This window comes from Indicator indicator, chromosome 4 (genome assembly GCF_027791375.1).
Source record: "Indicator indicator isolate 239-I01 chromosome 4, UM_Iind_1.1, whole genome shotgun sequence".
In the NCBI taxonomy this organism is placed as follows: domain Eukaryota; kingdom Metazoa; phylum Chordata; class Aves; order Piciformes; family Indicatoridae; genus Indicator; species Indicator indicator.
The window spans coordinates 11167477-11187149 of record NC_072013.1 but is presented as its reverse complement, the minus strand read 5'-3'; the positions used below and the strand labels follow the sequence as shown (position 1 = coordinate 11187149).

At 41.1% G+C, this 19673-nt stretch overlaps 1 protein-coding gene across 5 annotated transcripts in view; it reads left to right on the top strand.

Annotated features, from left to right (window-relative positions):
• AMBRA1 (autophagy and beclin 1 regulator 1) overlaps positions 1-19673 on the top strand; it is a 131014-nt gene that overhangs the window by 30042 nt on the left and 81299 nt on the right. For 3 of the 5 annotated variants that reach the window (XM_054380679.1, XM_054380678.1, XM_054380675.1), the window contains 3 exons: positions 2854-3027; positions 14949-15029; positions 15581-15681. In XM_054380679.1, coding sequence (XP_054236654.1) covers positions 2854-3027; positions 14949-15029; positions 15581-15681 — 356 coding nt within the window. The remainder of the gene's footprint in view (positions 1-2853; positions 3028-14948; positions 15030-15580; positions 15682-19673) is intronic. The other 2 variants (XM_054380680.1, XM_054380676.1) reach the window with 1 other exon arrangement.

Here is a 19673-nt window from a genome sequence, read left to right as displayed (position 1 = left end):
CCATGTTGCTGCTGTTTTATTAGAAGCACAGGTGCGAAATAAAGGGACTGGGCGGTCTGCTGTGGTTGGTGTGTGTTTAGCCACTAATTTTGGTCAGGGGCTGACTTGCAGGTGAGTTCAACAGATGAATGAAGAGATTTGTTCAACGCTAATCAGTATTTCTTTGCCGCTTTGCAGCCTTCTCCTCCCTCCAGGACACCTAAGTCTCTTATGCTGGCACTCGGCTCTAGCTAGGATTTGTGTAATAACTTATTCCAAAGGCAGAGACAGCCTGCCAAATGGACTTTTTTTTTTCCCCTTCCCCTGCATGCACTCGTTTGTAAAGATTAATTTTGTAGCCTATTGCTTTGAATACGTTTCTTCCCTGCCCTTTTGTATTTTATCCCTCAAACCTGTATCAGACTTAAGCTTCTGGTCTTTTCTTCTGAACTCTTTTCACAGTCTATCCAGTCTACATACCATATGCTGTCAGGAAGCTGACTCTGGCATGTCATCATCCATTCCGGCCAGTCTTTACTGCCTAGTCTTTCTTGCTGTAACAAGCATTGTTATGTTGCTTTCTTGTGATGTGCTGCCTAGTCTGGGAAGGCTAAATGTCTGCAAAACTCATTTGTCCTATCCTTCTGTAAAACTCTTCTTTGGTGTCATAGTGACAAAGGAAAATGTTGAGTGATTACAGTGCTGGACTGCTGAGTCCACTGTTCATGTTTTCCACCACTGCTTTGTTTCCTTGCTCTCTTCTTTTTCTGTGTGCACATACTATGCTGTAGACTTACTTTTATGCTGGCACAGAGGCTTTGGCTTATGGAAAAGACCAAAGAGGAGAACAGCTTCTCATTTGAGTGCAGTGCTGCAATACTGTTTTTACACTTGGCCTATTAAGTCTTCAGGGGAGTAGAGAGAAATGTTGTGTTTGTACAGCAAAGCCTGCTCTGTTATATAAGCATGAACAGCTTTAATTCATCAAACAGTGCTTAAAAGGTCCAGGAGGAATCCAAAACAAACTGAGTGTGTGGTTCCCCTTACCCTTTTGTTGCTTATTGACTGTTTTTAGACTCCAGAGCCTGTAGTCTGTCTGCTAAACAGTGTGGTAGGGTGTAGGGAATAGGGAAGACTGTCTTGTATCTACATGAGTTTAAATTCCTTCCTTCTTTCTACCTTTTGCTCCTATGCCCTAAATATGGACAAAAGGATAGAAAATTGAATGGGTGTCTGCAGTCAAAACTACATTAATCCAATCTATCTCTTGAAGAATTAGTACATTTTCTTTTGTGCTCCTCTAGGGAGCATTCTCTAGAAATGCTATTAAATGGAGTTTTCCATTGAAATACAAGTTGAGAGATAGCAGAGAGCTTTGTCAGACCTGCTCTGACTGTTTGCTGTTGTGGATATGAAACTTAGCTGTGTAGAAGCAAAGTCTTATTCCCAGTACAGTACAATAGAATCAGCACCTATCTGGAAATGAAGGTGAATATATTCCAATAATGCTGTTATCACAAAAGATTATGGAATTGTATGTTTTTCACTGGTTGTAGCAAAACACAATGAAACTGTATGGTGTTGGTCACTCTAAAGTTAAATGTGTCCTTAGGAGTCATTTTCATGGCTGATAGTGAAGTCCATGGTAAAAGGAATTTAGCTTGAAACTGTTCTGAAGATGCGTAGAATTCCTGTGAGGCAGCCAGGCCACCTCTCTATGATTGCAAATGAGAATATTTTAATCTCTAGAGTATTCCTTGGAATTCACTGTTCATTTGAGGGGGTTTGTTTTATTTTTCTTTAAAACTGTTCACACTTACAGATTAAAAATTAGGACTGCTTTCTCCATTATCAGTCTCTTTCCCATGGTGCCTTTGCAGGAAATTAGATTGTATTTTCATGACCCTGGGAAGTATCAGTCTGGTAGCTTGAATAAAAAAAGAACAAAATTAAACACATGTTTGGGATGGGGAGACAGGGAGACTGCTAGAACTTAAGGGTATAGACCTCCTGATGTTTTATTTATTTGAGGGAGTTATCATCTCCTCTCCTCCCCTCAAATTAGAGTTCAAGCCTAATCCAAAGAGGGCTAAAGAAATTATTGTCGAAGTATCTGAGGATTCTGAACTGTGTCACAAAACATGCGCCAGGAGCTGTGGATGTATGCAGAGTAGGAAAAAAAATTTTACCTATCTGAGGTCTCAAGGACGTTTGTAATACTGGGACCTCATAGCTGATGCAAACAAAGGCCAAGTTACATATGAGAGAGAATTAAGAGTTAATTGCAGAGGTGGGCTGCAGAGCTTTTAATGCTCCTCCTAACATACATCTAGTGGATTTAATGAAATTGCTGCAGTATGAAATCCCTACCATTTGGATTACAAAGTTGTTAAAGCTTTTTTTTTTTTTTTCCTCAATACCTATGGTGCTCCATAAGTACTCTCAGAACAGCAGCACCTTCAGTGGTTATTTGAACACTGCTGATGTTCAGCATTGCAAACAGTTTGAAATGGGAGTGGGCTTGATTCTTATCAGGGAGGCTTGCTGGGGTGAGTTATGTGAACTGGTAATAAATGAAACAATGAGCTCCAAGGAGCCCCAAGGAACACATTTCTCTCTTCCATGGATGAGCTTTTTGTCCATAGGTACTGTGCAGTGCTTTTGTTTGCACTACAAGTGAATCATGTGGGAGTGCAGCATATAAAGAGAAAATGACTTCTCCTTGTTGCTAGCTTTACTTACTCATGGATAAAATGCAGACAGCCAGTTTTGTGGTAGGCTGCTACTGCCCTGGCACTTGGAGCTCAAAAAGAAAATTAGGACTGGCTGTCATCCTATACTTGTGTAATGAGTGTCTGTCTCCCTCTTACTCAGGTTGTCTCCTGCTGCATATTATGCTCAGAGGATGATCCAGTACCTCTCCCGGAGGGACAGTATTCGGCAGCGCTCTATGCGGTACCAACAAAACCGTCTCCGCTCTTCCTCTTCCACTTCAGAGAACTCCAGCCCATCTGTGGAGGGAAATGATCTGGAATTTGAAGATTTTGAGTAAGTGTGCTTGCCACCTTGCACTCTTGCTTGAGTCTGTTGTCAATACAAAGCTGCTTTGTGGCTTCCTGCCGTTTACCAGTGAAAGACATCTGAGGCTTTCTGAAGGGAACTGGTTAAGTTATGTCACCGAGCTGATAACTGGAGCAGCGATTGCTACAAATAGGTCTTGTCATTTCTCTTATGAAAATTAAGGATGCTGTAGGCTACCTTCAGCATATCTGGCTGTCTCACCCAGATTAAGGGATTGGTTAAATGAAAAAAAGGTGGATCTTTTTCTCCTGTGGGACAGATGGGGAGCCAAGAGTTTATTAGAGCCTTCAAATCTTGAGAGAGAACAGGAACCACAAAGGCTTTGCAGGACTTGGTTCTTTGGCCTAATGCTGTGGAAGACAGCCAAGTGTGTTCTGTTACTTTTGCTTGCTCTATCTAGAGAACTTTGTCGAATAGCTGAAGTACCTACAATTTCTTTTTATTTTTTTTTTTTTGAGTACTTGGTGATTGTGAGTCTGGAAAGGCTTAGTTTCCTCTAAGGGCTTTGTGACTGCATCCAAATCCTAGAAGAGCACTTCCATACACCACTGTATATTTCCTTTTGAGTGGTTCTCATGACAGATTTTTGAAGTCTGCTCTCCAGCATTTGCTTTTGGACTTGTAGTAGTACCTGTTGTAGTGATACCTGTTGTAATCCCAGTAAACACATTTATTGTAAGCCCTTTCTGATAAATTGGAAAGTTTGTTTAGGTAGGAGGTGTACCAGAAACTCTCGAATTTAGATTAAAATCTTATTTTAGCAGAAAAGAGAATATGACATTTCTAGGCTGCCTTCAGAGATTTCCTTTTTAAACAGGAGGTTTTCCCTGGGCTTTTTAAATATCTCGCTAATATTTTCCTCCCTTTGTGTATATTGTGATTCAAATGTACAATAATTCTGAGCATGGTCCTAGGACTAGTCTAATGTGGTAATGTCATAGGACAGAAGCTGTGAACTCCTCAGGAATCTGGACTTTTTTGTTGCTGCTGCCAATAGAGGATGCTGTCAACTTTGCTAGTATGATAACTTTCATGTTCACTTGCTGCAGTGGCACATAGTTGAGTTGGCGTGTTGTTAAAGCTCCATGTCCTTCCTGTCATGGTGAAGTCCCCTTTTGAAGGACACTGGTAACACTAGCCATTCCCAGAAAAGCAAAATATTACTCCCTTTCTGACATTTTAAGTGGTGGTAGACTTTTTTTCTTTAGAATGTTGTTCTCTGAAGCTGTCATTTCATGCTCCAGCAATTAAATATTCAGAAGTACAGGGTGAGTGAGTGTCTTCCCCTGTCATTGTGGCCTTGTTTGTGTCAGCTGTAAATGAGGGGAAATAATGCAGAAGAGTCACTGCCTAGTAGATCTTCCCAAGCAGCTTTGTGGTTTGGTAGAGCAGAAATATAGGGGGTTCTGGGCCCATTTTGCGAGCCAGGTGCATCACAAGCATAGACCTTAATATTTCCATTATTCCATTTTCATTTGTGTAGGGTCTCTTGTTCTGCTGGGAAAATAAAAGACGGTTAAGTTCTTCATTCACAGAGCCAGGCAAATGCCTGCAGAGAGGTGTGTTCCCCTGCAGATAATGTTCACACAGTAAGAGCACCCAGTCAGGGAAGCAATTCAATCAGCCAAGCTAAGGCTGTCTTTCATTTCATACTGAGCCAAAAGAAGTGTTTATTTCTTACTGTGCAGTGGCTGAAGCTGTTGGTTGAATATTTCATCCTGAGTTCTGGTCTGTGAATTCAAGTCATGCTGTCTTTTTCCTTCTCTGCTTCATTATTTCTCCTGGCTGATTAGAGGGAGCTGCTTTGTGGGGGTCCTTAGAGCTGGAACTTTTCTCATGACTCATTTGATTTCTTCTGCTGACACTTCACAATCAAATCTCATATACAGAGCTCTTGCTTCCCCTTTTGAATCCTCTATCCCTCCTTTGCTTGTTCACCTGAGAGGAGTTGAGTGTTACTTTGTGTCTGTTTTTCTTGCACTGATCTAGATGCTCTGGCTTTCCTGTTTCTCTAGGTCTCATGTAGGGTAGGGAGTTGGTGCTGTCTAGCAGCATCCAGGGATTTTATTTTTATTTTCTGATGTAAAAGCTGTAGCAAATTGCTTTAATGCCTTCGTTTTTCTAAAGTGCTTAATGTAATTGGTAAATATATTCTCTTTAATTTTCCTAGAGATCAGGAAAAATAAGTAAGAGGCATTAAATACCAGTTGCCTTTACAGTACATAGAGCTCTGGGCAAGGAGCAAGCTCTGTGCTCCAGGGTGCCTGGGAGACAAGTCTTCCTCAGCTCTTGGCTTCTATTAGGTTCTGAGAGGTTTTTTTGTTTGTTTTGTTTTTTTTCCTTTTCTAAGATTTATTTTATATTTTTTCAGCTTTGCTTACAAAATTAATGGGCTAAAAAGGGGTATAAAAAAAACCCTGGCCTCTGCAATGCTATGGCCTCTAAATTTAAGCTAAAACCTCCCTTCCTGTGTGGCAGTCTAAAGGTGTCATTTTATCCATGCAGTTTCTCCAGATTCTAATTTAAATTCATTCATAAATATATTTAGTTTGTGATAGCAGTAGCAGCAGTTTTGGTCTAAGAATTTGAGGTAGTGTGGGTTTTTATAGCTATTAGTAATATCCTTCTATTACAGCAACTTTCATGGACAGGGAAGGAGGAGTGAGACACTCTACCTGTGTTGTTTGGTCTGATGAGATGTTATTTCCCTACATGCACTGCCTGTGTTTAAGCTGTCACTGTTGTCATCTTACTGCTTATTGAATGCAGCTGACAACTGTAAACTTAGTCACGTCTGTATGAAAGCATTTAATTCACTTTCTTATATATATATATATACAGATTGTAATACTAGGTTATTAACAGATAAATTGATGAGTGGGTTTTAAGGTTAGCTTTAGCAGAATCCTGTGCTAAAAGGAAAAAGTTTCTTGTACTCTGGGATAAGAATCTCTAAATGGAGAAATGACACCACTTTAGTCTTCCAGCATAACTGGTAAGAATAGATTCTTTATAGACAAGTCATAGTTGTTGAACTTTGTAATTTCAGGGCCTTCTTTGAATGTCTTATGTTTGGATCACATAGTAAATTTAGATTGTTAGAGCTTTTCTTTTGACTTCTTCAAGTTTGGGTCTCTTCTAGAGACTTCCTTTAGTTTAGAACAGCTCTGGATGGTGGAGACTGTGGATGATGCTTCTAGGACTCTTCAGACAGTGCAGGCTAGGTTTGGTGTGTTTTTTTTTTTTTCTTTTTAATGTGCAATTCTAAATATGTCACTATAATTGGAATATGAAGGTATTTCTGCAGATGAATTCTTGCCATCGATGTCCCTTTTTGTCTGCAGCAAGCATGGGAGCAAATACACAAATACAGATTGGTTGTATGTCAAACTGAAATGTACATATACAGGGCAGTGCCCAGCTTGGGGTCTGACAGCTTTGCTCAAATTCTTCTCTACTGTTCTATAAAGGCTTTCAAGCCAAGGCTAAAGGTGGTGACTGTGGCTGACTCTTCTGTCAGCTTTTGAGAGTGGTCTGCCTGGTAGAATTTAGATATGAAGGAGCTTGAAGATGACTCTTGTAATATCTGCAGCTTTGCCCATTTCTATCATCTGCTTTTCTCTTCCTCCCAGGAGGATCTATGCTGAGGTAGATTGATTCAGTTGTGCCATTGTCACACAAGTAGAACTTGAACTCTATACAGCCAGTGTTAGTCTTTACTGCCCTCCTTCCCAGCTGTTCACTGGTTTTCAGAGCATGCTTTTCCTTTTTCTGACAACCTTCAACTTCTGCAAAAGAAACTGCTTCAAGTAGCAGCCAGGTTTTCTTGGCAGGAGAAAGAAGAGATTGGAATGGCTAAAATCACTGTTTCTTTCTGGAAGGCTTAGATGGGACAGTTTATCAGTTGCTGTCTTACTTGAGCAGCTATGAATACTCTTCTTGGCAATTTGTTATTTGAGTTCAGATAAAAATATTAAAAGCAGAATTGCTGTCTGTTGTACACAGCTGCCTTTGTTCTTTTCTTCCTACAGCCTTTTATGTGTTCTTTTGATGCTGTTTCCTCCATTTCTTGGCTCATGTGGCTCTGCGTCATTGTTTCTGATGAAAATGAACCTTCTCAAAACTGGCTTTCAAAGCAGACCTGAATTTGGTGGAACTTGATGATCATCTTCTGTTGTTTTGGGGGTGGCTTTTTCCTCTGTTATAGGTTTCTGGAGCAGTTAGCATGGGGATGTTGCTTCCAGACACATAGCAATTTATGTTAATTATATTCATCATCTTAAACACAGTTGCAGGCTAAGAATGCTAACAAGTCCTGGATGAATGGGAATGATATTGAATCTACTCTTTGAACTTCATTTTTCAGGGATTAGTGAGAGTCTTAGCTTGGCTTGTGATCTACTCATAGTAGCCTGCAGCATCATTTCCCCCATTCTTTTCATCTTTAGCTTTTGTGACAGTCTTTTATATTCCCCTTATCTTGGTCTTAATGTCTAATAATGCTTTCTGGATGCAGTGACAGGCAGTGACTCTTTCCTTGGAGCAATGCTGCAGGATATTGCTACCTTCTTCAGCATAATTTTGTTTTACCAATAAGTCACAGTCCAGCCAGGCAAGTGTCTTCATAGCATGGTGGAGAAAAAATGAGTGCTTTTTGAAAGATGACAGTTGCCAGAAAAGCTCACATCATTCCATTCTGTTGGTTGCCTGGACTTGTAGAAACAGTTTTGATGTCAGGATGGTACACCTGAGGTTTTTCTGCTACTTATGAACTTTGTTCGTTGTTTACCTTTTGCTTTTTGGTGTTTGTGAAGCTTTTTAAGTCAAACTGGGTCACCTAGTAGGTGTTGCCTAGTGTGACAGTGATTAGGAAGCAAGCTGTTAGCAATTTGTTGCTGGCCAAGCAGAGCAGGCAGAGTTAGCATTCTTCAGGCCTGTAGGTCTAACAGTTCAGCATTCTTTGTGCAGTTACATCTTCATTTCTGTTTCCCTTGGAAGAGCAGTAGCATCCCAGTGCCATATATTCCAAACAAATTGGCACTTACTATTGGCACTTACTATTACTTTGCTCTCTACAACTACCTGGGAGGTGGTTGGAGCAAGATGGGGTGTTGGTCTCTTCTCCCTAGTAACAAGTGATAGGACAGGAGGAAACGTCACCAGGGCAGGTTTAGACTGAAAGGTTCTCAGACATTTGAATAGGCTGCTTAGGGAGGTGATTGAATCCCCATCCTTGGGGGTGTTTAAAAGACAGCTGTCATGCTGAGGGGCATGGTTTAGCACCAGGCTTAGTAGAGTTAGATAATGGTTGGACCTGATCTTTTCCAATAGAAACAATTCTGTGACTCTGTTAACAGATACTTTATTCCAGTACTGAAGCCTGATAGGCCAGCTGATGGTGTGTTTGCTCCACAAACTGCGTTCAGTCAGCACCAGTTGTGAAGTTTCCAAGTGATTAGAATTAGTCATAGTGATGTTTTCCCTGGTTGGGCTTATGTTTGGATGCATGTTTAAAAATGGCTAATGAAGGGGGTCTCAAGGGAAGGGTAGTGGTAGTGCTGGAAGCCCTGGGTTTTTTGGGTTTGTTTTTTTTTGTTTGTTTGTTCTTATAAAGCACTGGTTACAGTGGCTTCTTTAATACTCATGTACCAGGTCTTTAATACTCATGTACCACAGTTTCTGTTTTCTGATGATTCACTGTAACTATGGAGTGTATCAGCCTTATTCTAAAACGTGTCATCAATTTGTGAGCCCACCACACAGTGAAGTGATTAAAATAGAGACAACTGGATACTGCACCTAGGTAAGAGTGCTTCAATTCTGTTTCCAAATCAGTCTGTTCACAGCAATTAATCCTTGGTATTTAATGAGCAAGTGCTGCTGTTTCTCTTGACCAGGTGATAAATCCTCTCTTATGTGATGCTTCTCTGAAACCCTTGATCTTCGCAAATGCCATTTTTATTCTTGTAAATACCTTTTTTCCCCCTGAACAGCGCTCTGAGAGGTAATCAAGGATGTGAGTTTGTTTCCCTCTGGTCAGGAGAGTCATTAGTAACTCAGCAGTCTGCTACTTTATAGGAATTTTTAGCTGATAAATAGATAAAAGCTTTCTCTGGTATTCCTCTGAAAAGCTGCTAGTGAAAGACTGGCATTTTAGCCTTTAAAAGAACACAGGAAGATGGAAAGTCACTGTCTTGGGTGACTTACCTAACTTCTCTAACGTTACTGTACAAAGTAGCTGTGTTTAAAATCAGTTCTTCTGTTTCCTGTCTCTCCAGCTGGGCAGCATTGCTCTTTGCTGTTTCTCCAATATTTCTATTCTTCAGTTCTGTTTGGTTTCCAGTATTATTCCTGGGAGCTTGCATGTGGTCCTGATACTTCTAGTGCCAGGAAAAGCTTTTCATGAAGCAGATGCTTCTTTTTGATTAAGTTCTGTTTCTTGTTGTTGTTGTCTTCTGTTCTGTGAGTCCTTCTCCTTCGGCAATTGTCATATCCTTGGAAGATGGGTGGATAAATTTATATTTATGCCTTTCTTTTTTACCAAATTATGGATATTCTTTTAAGTCAGTGTTTCCTTGTTTTAATGTCTGAGTATCAATACTTGTACCCTTTCAGGTAGGACCAGTGCTCCTGATTTGCTTACTTGTATGTTCTTGTGGGGGGAAAAAAACTGTTCAGAGAGGTCAGTTGTCTTGGATCAGTTCTCTTAATATTCCCTTTTTAGGTGGGATGCCTTTGTCTTCAGAGCCATGAGTAGGGTGGTCTTCTCCTAGGCTGAGCTTCAAATTTCTCCAAGACTTACAGACTGAATATAGTAGCATATACTGGATGGAACCTGCCTTTTCTTGATTAAGAGACTAGCCCTCCTAATCTAGGAGATGTTATTTCAGCTGCTATATCTCTGCAGAGTTACAGCCAGCTTCCAGTGCAGCTTTTTCTTTTGTCTTCTAGGATATCTGTATCTCACTGAAATGTTCAGAATGTCAATGTTTTATTTATTTCATATTTAACTTTCTAGTTTGAGAGGCTTATTTTCTAGAAATGCTGCCAATTTCCCCTAACATCACTTGCAGGAGATGCTCCAAATCTTGCTGGATCAGACAGAGGGAAAACTGGAGTTATAATAACAGCTGATAATTTGCTTCTTTCAGTTGTAAAGCTAATAGTTAATTTTCTGTCCTATGGTTCCTCCCACCACTGTATGTTCTTCAGTCATCAGGCTGGTGCTGGAAAGACATGGTCTTAGAATTACCAGCAAACACATTCCCCTCACCAACCACCTTTGTTCCTACTTCTGTATAGTTTGTCTTGTAGTCCTACGCAGCTCTTGTGAGTATACCCTTCTCTGTTGTCCTCTAAATCACCAATCAATGCTGTGGAGTGAACTGCAAGATTTCAGGATCTGTTTCTTGTTCATGATGGCAAGTTTAATGACATCCTCCCAGTGCCCTTTTTAGAGGACCCGAGGTCGACATGACACATCTCTGAAGCCAAATAATTTTGCATTTTCTGATAATCTCCTCTGAGCTCCTGATGTAATCTTTGTGCTGAGCCTACCCCTGCTTTGTGCTACTCCTGCCCTCTGTGCCATCTTCTCTGAAGTAACCTCTTGCAGTCTTAAAAAATTTGATAGCAAGTAAGTGGAGATGCTTAACATTTCAAGTACTGAGAAAATGTTACTGTTCTATTGTGTTCCGTCAAGATGGTGCAACTGAAAGCAGTGCCAACCCTTAAGGATATTAGTGGATGCCATTTAGCCAATAATTTAGCTTTCTTTTGTATGGAAGTGTCTAACCTCTGCAGTAGAAATTGATTTAGCATTTTAAATTGGATCGTGTGAAACGCGATAAAATGCTGAAAATACGGAACAGTTGGCTTGGTCTGAAATAATTTGATTCTTATGAACTTGCATGGCTTACTGGTGCTGGCTCTGATAATTAAAAGGCTTTTCAAAATGGTCATTTTTGACCTAATTCTATTGGCAATGTAGTCAGTGGGAGTTTTAATATTGACTACAATGGAAACGGTTAGACCAACAGCTTGCATTAGGAATCCCATGCTGTGTGTTTAATTTCATTTCCTGATACAACAATCTCTAAATATTAAAGAGGGTGCTTGCCAAGATAGAAAAGCAGAACATAGCATTTTTTTTTCCTTTCTGGCTGTTACTATCTTCTATATCCACTCAGTTATTAATGCAGTAGCCAGGTTACCAGCTGAAAGAGAATGCCTTTTTCTCCAAACTTTGGGAGGCAAAGTTTTGCATCTCCATCTCTGTTTTCAGAGCCAGTATTACAATTCTGATGTATTTACATTGGCCAACTTTTCTCTCAGCAATCAAACAAAGCAATAGCAGACAGGTCTGAAGGAGATTTGACTGTCTTACCCAGTTTAGGTTAAACTTTCATCTTTCTTATACCCTGTTAAAGGTCTATAAATCTGAATGTTTGGGAATTGCTTGTTCTCCTGCTCCTTTTTGTGCTAGTGTTAATGCTGTTTCCCCCTGTCAGATCTTACTCTTGATATCACTGTTTTAATTTGTCTCATACTGGTATCTGAACAAATTATGAATAACCTCAATTTTGAGCCAGACCCTTAAAGTTGTTTTGACCATTTGCTGGTTCTTGCAGTTTTCCTCCTGTGGCAAATTATTCTGTTAATAATTACAGCATCAAGTCTCCTTTGACACCTTACATGCTGATTATTTCTCATTCTTTCTCTGCACCTTGCTCAATGGATTGCTTCATTCCTTCATTATTATTTTTTCATTGCAGAAGTTTCCCTGTGCTGTTAATGTTTGCTGGTGCTCTTGAAACAAAGGGCATTGCAGAGCACCTGTTACAGCACTTGCTGTGCAACTTTTTTATTTCATTTAGTTCTGCTTTTTTTTTATTATTTAATGCAAGCACACACTCTAAGGGATCCACTTTTGTAGGGCATGTTAATTAAACTATCCAGTGCAAATTGTTGGCTAATGAGTCTGTAGGTAAATGACACTAAACAGAAAGTAGAGCATTAGATTGTCACCAGTACGTCAGAGAACTTTGGAAACTCTGGCACTACAGTCATCCTAACATCTGCTCTCCTCCCTCTGTCAGCAGGCTGTGTGTGGTACAGAAATAACACCAAGTGACACCCATCTTCAGTCATCTATAGGGTTGTGGGGTGGGTTTTGGTTTGGGTGGGGTTTTTTTGTTTTTTTTTTTTTTTTCAGTTTTCCTTTTTAGAAGGTGCAGAAATAGTCTTCAGCTGGCACCAGGGTACTATCAGCTGTTCTGGCTTTTCAGCACTAGATGCTTCAAAACACTCTTGTATATGGTTGAGCATGGGAATTTAGGTATAAGTGGCTGTAAATTAGTGATTCAGAGTAATGTTTAGTAATATTCCTCTTTAGCATAGGTGAGTGTGTCTTACACTTTCACTATTACAGTAAATGGGAATTCTAGCATTCTCAAAGGATAGTCAATTTCACATTCCCAGTTCTGCTGTTTGAGCTACAGGGCAGTAGCAGCTGGAATGTGGTGGCTTTTTGTTTTGGGTGGGGTTTTTTTGTTGTTTGGGGTTTGGTTGGTTGAGTGTTTTTTGGTTTTGTGTTTGTTGTTTTTTTTTTTTTTTTTTCTTTTTTAGGGGATGTAAAAAAGAGATTTCTGTCTATTGGATCAGCGGAGGCTGTGTCATGGTGAAAGCTGAGGAAAAATCATTATTTTATTTTATTTTTTTCCCTTTTTAGGCTTTTGTGTTGTTGGAGGATTGTATGTACAGCGAATGAGGCAGTACAGAAATTCTTGCATCAGGAAATGTGTCCCCTAATATGTTATTGTGGATGTTAAGATCCTTGGTTTGTGGCATTTTAATGAACTTTGAACAATTAATTGCTAAAGTTGTCTTGATTTGGACTGTAAGAGACTTTGCGCTTTTATTTTCTTCTGTTTGCTGGAGTTAATTCCTCATTCCTTTTGAAACTTGCTACAGAGATTCTCCTCAACTGGAAAGTTCTGCAGGGTATAATCCTGCTGTTGTTCTTGCTGATGTCTGTCCCTTTCAAAAGCATCTTCTAATTCTAGCAGATGTCCAGAGCAAGTGCAAACTCTGAAACCATTTTGCTGCTGTTCTTCCAGGGTTTCTGTATCGGTGTTTCTTGTTACAAAACCTGCTCCACAGACTATTAAAATCTGCTTCTTGTCTGAATTTCACTAGCTCTTACTGTGTGTGGCAAGATCTGCAATGACACTCCTTTTTTCCTCCCCTTTGGCCTTTTTTCTTCAGCAGGAAAAGTTGACGTGTCAGCTCTTGACTTCACAGGATTCCTTCTGTTATTGATCTACATCTTAATAGGCTGGATGCCTCTGATAAAAGAACAGGAGCAGCTTTTCCATTGCTGAATTCAGAAACCCTGTTGGTTCCCCAGAAACCTCAGGGTGAGGTGCAGCTTTGGCTGTGAACTGCAATTGCATTTGCAGCAGTGGGAGGAGAAATGGAAGCTTTGAGCTTGGATTTAGATTTGCTTTGGGTGAAATAGCTTGAAATGCTAATGAGCCTTGCAGAACAACCTCTGCTTTTGTGTTCGTGGTTCCTCAGGTGTGTGGGAAACAGCAACGTAATGGACTTCATTTTCAACCCACATTTCTTGCTCACCAGCTTCAAAAAAGCAAAACAAACCAGAAAGAAAGAATGGGGTGGGTTAGCAATGTGCTGCTAGTGTGTTGCATAAGGAATATTTAGCTTCCTAGTGATTCCAAGGCTCTGCAAGCAATATTCTACTCACAACTGCCTGGGAAGGAGACCAGTAGGGGTGCAATTACAGGTAGGGATCTGAAATCCAGAGAACAGACTTGCTACTTGTGCAAGGTCATGCAGAGAGTGAAGTTCTGAGTGGAGGATTAAGCAGTGCAGAGGTCTGTTCCCAAACTTTGGGGTCACTGGTGTAGTCTCATTTTCCTTGCAGTTCCTTGCAGTTTCCTTGCGGTTTTAATGTTGTGTAATTACAGCTTGTCTTGTGACCTGTGGGTGCAATATCAGGAATTCAGTTTGCTGGGACTTCTGGAAGATTTCCAGTTTGGCTTCCCACTTGTAAGGTTGCTCCTGCCAATATCATACTGGGTCAGCCATGACTTTGTCTAGCTCCTGTCCTTAGATTTCTAGAAATGTCAGGTCTGCAGACTCTGCAGGTCTGTTCAGTGTTGTACTACACTTCTGGGGAAGAAGACTTTCCCGTGTCTTCTGTAAGACAGTAGGTACTAGACCCTTTCATCTTATTCCCCAAGGCCCAGATGTTTTTTGGTACACAGAATGAGAAGTTTCTGAGGAGGTACATTTTTGTCAGATACCACTTAATGTTTGTGACATCACTGGAAAAGCTTGCAAAAGGTGAATTATCTTAAACTGTGATGGCTCTTAAACTGAGCCTTGAGGGAAGTAGCACAGAAAAATAATCTGCAGGCTATGCTCTTTTGCCTTCACTTCTGAGAATGAAAAAATTAAGCTGAACAACTGTTTGACTAACAAAGTCCTCATCAGGACTGCTTGCTTATGATCTCCCAGTCCAAATTCTAAGTTTTCTCATTTATTTGCTGAAGAGCTGACAATGATTTGTTGCCTTTTATTGACACTTCTGAGACACTGTCAAACAATGAAGGAAGTGGCTATTAGGCTACCCATTTGTAAAATTGTCAGGAGTCTTTGGTGCAGCAATTTGTAAGAATTTGGAGCCTTAGAAGCATGTAAATTATACAAGAGAACCATTAACATCTCAGTGGCATACGCAGGATGACGAAGTGACAATCCTGTTTGGTTTTTTTTTTCTTGTTGAATACTTTTATTACATAGTATTTTTAATGTACAATAATGTTGTTGGTGTTGTTTTTTTTTTTTTTTGTATTTTGCTGAAGGGACAATGGAGACCGATCCAGGCACCGAGCTCCCCGGAATGCCCGCATGTCTGCACCATCGCTGGGACGCTTTGTCCCCAGGTATGGCTTCTGTCTGTCAGAGTAAAAGGATGTGGAGATCCTGGAAGAGGTACCAGTTGCAGTACAGCTCCCTGGTGTTTTCAGATGGGTTCCCTTTTTTTGTACAGGGCTACTGTATTCTTGTTTTGCTGTTTCTGAGACCCCCTGGGATGACATGTTGGTGTGATCAGCTCATTCTGTGACATTTGAACGGCAGCATGGTCTTGGTGCTTCTTACCTTCAGGTTAGGGCTACAATGTGAAAGCAAGCTAGGAGGAGAAAAGAATCTGATTGGAGATTCTCAGCACAACTAGCCTGAGATTAGGAAGCTATTGTGGGAGGTAAAGGATTTGCTTCCTGCTGATCTTCACAGCCACGCTGGTTCAGAGGAGGCTCTTTGCCTTTTGTTTGAAGCAGTGAAGTTCACGGCTGGCTAAGCAGAGGAGTCTGGGCTTCCCTTTACTAGCTTGTTGGAATATAGTCAGTATTCCTCCAAGTAGTTGCTGTTGCTGTGCAGGGCTGTAGTATGCTGGGGTGTATTTCTCCATGTAAGCTTTCTCTCTGTTTTGCAGACGCTTCCTGCTGCCAGAGTACTTGCCTTATGCTGGGATTTTCCATGAGCGGGGACAGCCTGGCTTGGCCACCCATTCCTCTGTCAACAGGGTTTTGGCAGGTAATAAGACTTCCTTGTTTACAGTGGTCATGTACATTAGTGGTAATTTTCTAGTGAATCAAAGCGGAGGAGGATGGATCAGGAAAGGTCTTAATTTCAACTTTTGAGATGCTGTTGAAGTTGCCTGAAACTAGAAAGGACTGTTGAAGGAGCACTGTGGTAGTGCTTGGACATTCCAGATTCCACACTTCAAGTATGTGTTTGGGAGTCTCTGCATGAATCTGGGGGGGGAAGGGGAGGTTGTGTGTGCTGTTAACAATTCTCCCTTAGTTTTGCTTCCTCCCCTCTTCTTAGATGTCTTTATCTTAACAACCTGACAGAGTAATGATCAGCTTGCTGCAGGTCCTTCTAATTGAATTATAGGGTGCCTTGTTCGTGTTCCGGCTGGCAAGACACACACAAGGCAATGCGGGATTCAATTAGGTTCTTAATAAGTGCATATTAAAGAACTCAGCTGCCACCACATGCAGCACACAGGCATTTGAGAGCCTTAAAGGGCAGATGGAGGTGGAAAGGGAGGTGTGGGGGAAGAGGAGGCCCTCTGGCAGTTCATGAATGACATGGTTATAGATGACACATGTCTTGAGAGCGTGTCTTTTTTGGTCGAGTCTAAGTTACTCTGTAATTAACCTCAGTGCAGGGGAGTCATCTTGGAGCTTGTGGGAGAACAAGGGATGGTGTATGGATAGGTGTGGTTCTCTTTCTTCCTGTAGGTAAGGGCAGGACCACCTCTGAAAGGAGTTGTCAAAAGATTTCTCAAGAGGCTGCGTGGCCCTTTTCCTGATCCTGAGGCACAAACAGCTAAACCATTTGGGACGGGATTTATCTAACCTGTCCTCAGGAGGGGGTTTGTTGGAGTTTTGCCAACCATTTTGAGGTGGAGATGTTAGTGGTAGTATGGCAGCGGTCTTGTCTTTAAGCGGTTTCCGGCGTCTCCCTGGGACATTGTGGTTCTATTGCACGGTTCATAGACTTCTGGTGTTGCAGTAATAGTAAGAGCTCAGCCAAAGGCTGACCTCCAGAGCACCCTTGTCTGCTTTTCATTGGGAAATTATGGAGCTAGCCTGTAGCTGACGCACGTACGTTCCCATGCTGGCTGCCTGTGTGGGCTTTGGCTGTTGGCACGTGGAAACAGCACACTGGCAGATAATTACTTGCTGCCAGGCAACACTGCAGAACTCTTGTGCGGTCCTGCTTTTCTGGAGACACCCTTCCCAAGCCCTTCTTGCAGTTTGCCTCTTCCTTTAGTGGCTGGAAAGCAGCCTGGCTTTTTCTCCTTACACATTTTAGGGAATTTGAGACTCAGATTACTGTTGTTGTTTGTAGTCTGTATGCCAAAATGGACAAAAGATGGCAGAAATTCTAATCCTGGGAGTTTCAAATAACAGGATTAGCCTTTTCTGCATGGTGGTTTGCTGAGCCTACTTGATGTAAGGCTTGTTGGCTTCTATAGTGTTGTGGAACCTCACACTGGAATGGCAGGGACTCCACAGTAAAGGATCTTACTGACTTGAAGTTAATTTTCATAATGCAGCAGCTGCTTGTGATACCTTGTTTTATTAATCTGTTTATTTTAGTCTGTACATGAACTTTCAGCTTTAAAAATGTTGTTTGGGGGGGTTTTGGGGTTTGGTTTGGTTTGGTTTGGTTTTTTTTGTTGTTTTTTTTTTTTAGGTTTGTGCTCAAATACATGTTAATGAGTTGCAGAAACCAGGAGGGTTGAAGTTGTTAAATAACAGGTGGAGGCATGGACTAGAAAATCAGGTTGCAAATGTGGAATAGAGAATTTCTTGTGCTTGTTACGTTGGTTGGTAGCATTGTAATTTTCAATCATGTATTTCAGAGCCATTGAAGGTTGTAGTGCTGATAGTATGCTTTCTTTTTTAGTTAGCCTGTGCTGAAGCTTGAAGTAGTTCTTTCTGCGTTACCACAGCAAAAAACCTCTACTCAAGCTAAAAACTCTAGCATGGTAGTTATGGGTGAGGTTGCCAGCCCTGGCTAAGGAGGGGTGGAAAATAAGTCATCTATCTTCCTATTAACACAGGCTAATCTGAGTGCCTTAAATTGCTTCATCCTACTAGGTATCCAGACTGTCATTTCTGAATTATGTTTAAATGCATAAATGCCAAGTGTATTTCTTATGTAACCTCTACATCATTTGAGAAGGGATGTCAACTCCCCTCATATTCCTAACCTGACAGCTTTCTAAAAACCGACAAGAGACTTCTGTGGTCAAATATAAGTGAAAACTGTTGTTTGGGAAAATACACCAAATTATACTTCTGCTTCTGTCCCTTGCCCCACTCACTGCTGTGTGCAGAGAGGAAACCAAAGCAGCAGACAAAGATCTTGTGGATGCTTGAGTTGCTTTGGTGTGCTGGCTAAGTTTCTTAATGCCAAAGCTCTTTTGCTGTCACGTTCTGTCCGTGTTTGCTTTCAGCTCTCAGCTTTCTGTTGTTCTTGTACAACTTTACATGTTACAGACAATATCTCATGCTAGGGAAGATTGCCTGGTGAATGAATTCTTGGAGCAGTCTGGTTTAATGAACCACTATAAATTACAGATTATCTAAGCAGACAGGCTAGTACAGAAACACAGCAGGTTTGGCAAAAATGGCTCTGACAAGCCAGGAAGGCTTTAGGTCAGGATTAGAGAGTCTTTTGTGCTAGTCAGGGACTGGTGACCATCCCTGCACCAAGGCACTTCAAGGCAAAGTGTAGGAAAGGTGATAGCAGATGGTTAGAGCAAGTGGGAGTTCAGAGGGAGAATGGAGTGGTACTAAGTCAACATGACAGACAGTGATATCTCCATGCCAGCAGCCTAATTTACATGTAGCACTGGAAAAACAGGAACCCTGGTGACACCTTCCTGCCTGACTCCTTATCCACTGGTGCAGTTCAGACCTCTCAGCTGATACAATGTGCCACATCACTGTGCTTTCTGGCACCAAGTAAAACACCTTGTGAAAATATATTACATCAACATTGTTACCTTCAGCGTTCAAACTTGTAATCACACCAAAAAGTGTTGGTAGTTTGACAAGTTATATTTTTCTGTAAAGTCTATGTTGATTGGCAGTAATTACACTGTCCTCCTTTAATCCTTTATTAACTGAGTCTTATATCAGCTTTTTCATTATTTTGTCTGGAATCAATGTCAGACTGACAAGACTGACATATCTCATCCTATTTCAACCTTTTAAAATGCTGCTATAACACTAGCATATTTTTCACTCTTCCACATTCCCTTTTTATTGCAAGACTCATCAAAAAAAACTGAGAGTTCATTTGGCAACTCTTCTGTGGCTCTTGTTAGTGTGGGCTGTAAGCTACCCTCTGGACTTTCCTCTCCTTGGTGAGCTGCTGTAAGTGATGAGGTTGTAGCCTCCAAGGAAACATCCATGCAGTGGAAGCTCGTTGTGGTTGTTGGTGAAAGTGATGGTGAAAGCAGTAAGTACATTTGGGATTCTCCCTCAATAGAGCTGACCCACTGCATGTGACAACACAAGTGGAATCCTACATCTTGGGACCATTTCAATCTTCTAAGTCTCTTGGGTTCTCTGCCATTTGCAGGCAAAGTGGGGCGTTTTTGTTGGTTTTGTTTTTTGGTTTGATTTGTTTTGTTTGGATGTGTGTTTTGTTGGGGCTTTTTTGGGGTATATGTGTGATTTTAGGTTTTTGTTTGTTGTGTGAGATATTGTGTGTGGTTTTTGGTTGGTTGCCATTGGTTTGGTTTTGGTTGATTGGCATTTGGTTTCCTTTTTTTCACTGTGCTTCCCAGGAGGTACCAAAGAGCTATCCTGTGAGATGAAGTTATACCTCTTGCAATGGGAGTTAGTACTCTACTGCCAAATTCAGCAGTGGATCCAAGGAACACAAAGCTCAGCACTGTATTTACTACCTCCTACTGCTCTGTTGTTGTTGTTTTAGATGCATGTTTCTACTCACTGTTTTGGCTTGGCAGGTGGTGTGTGCTTGGGTTGTTGATTGGT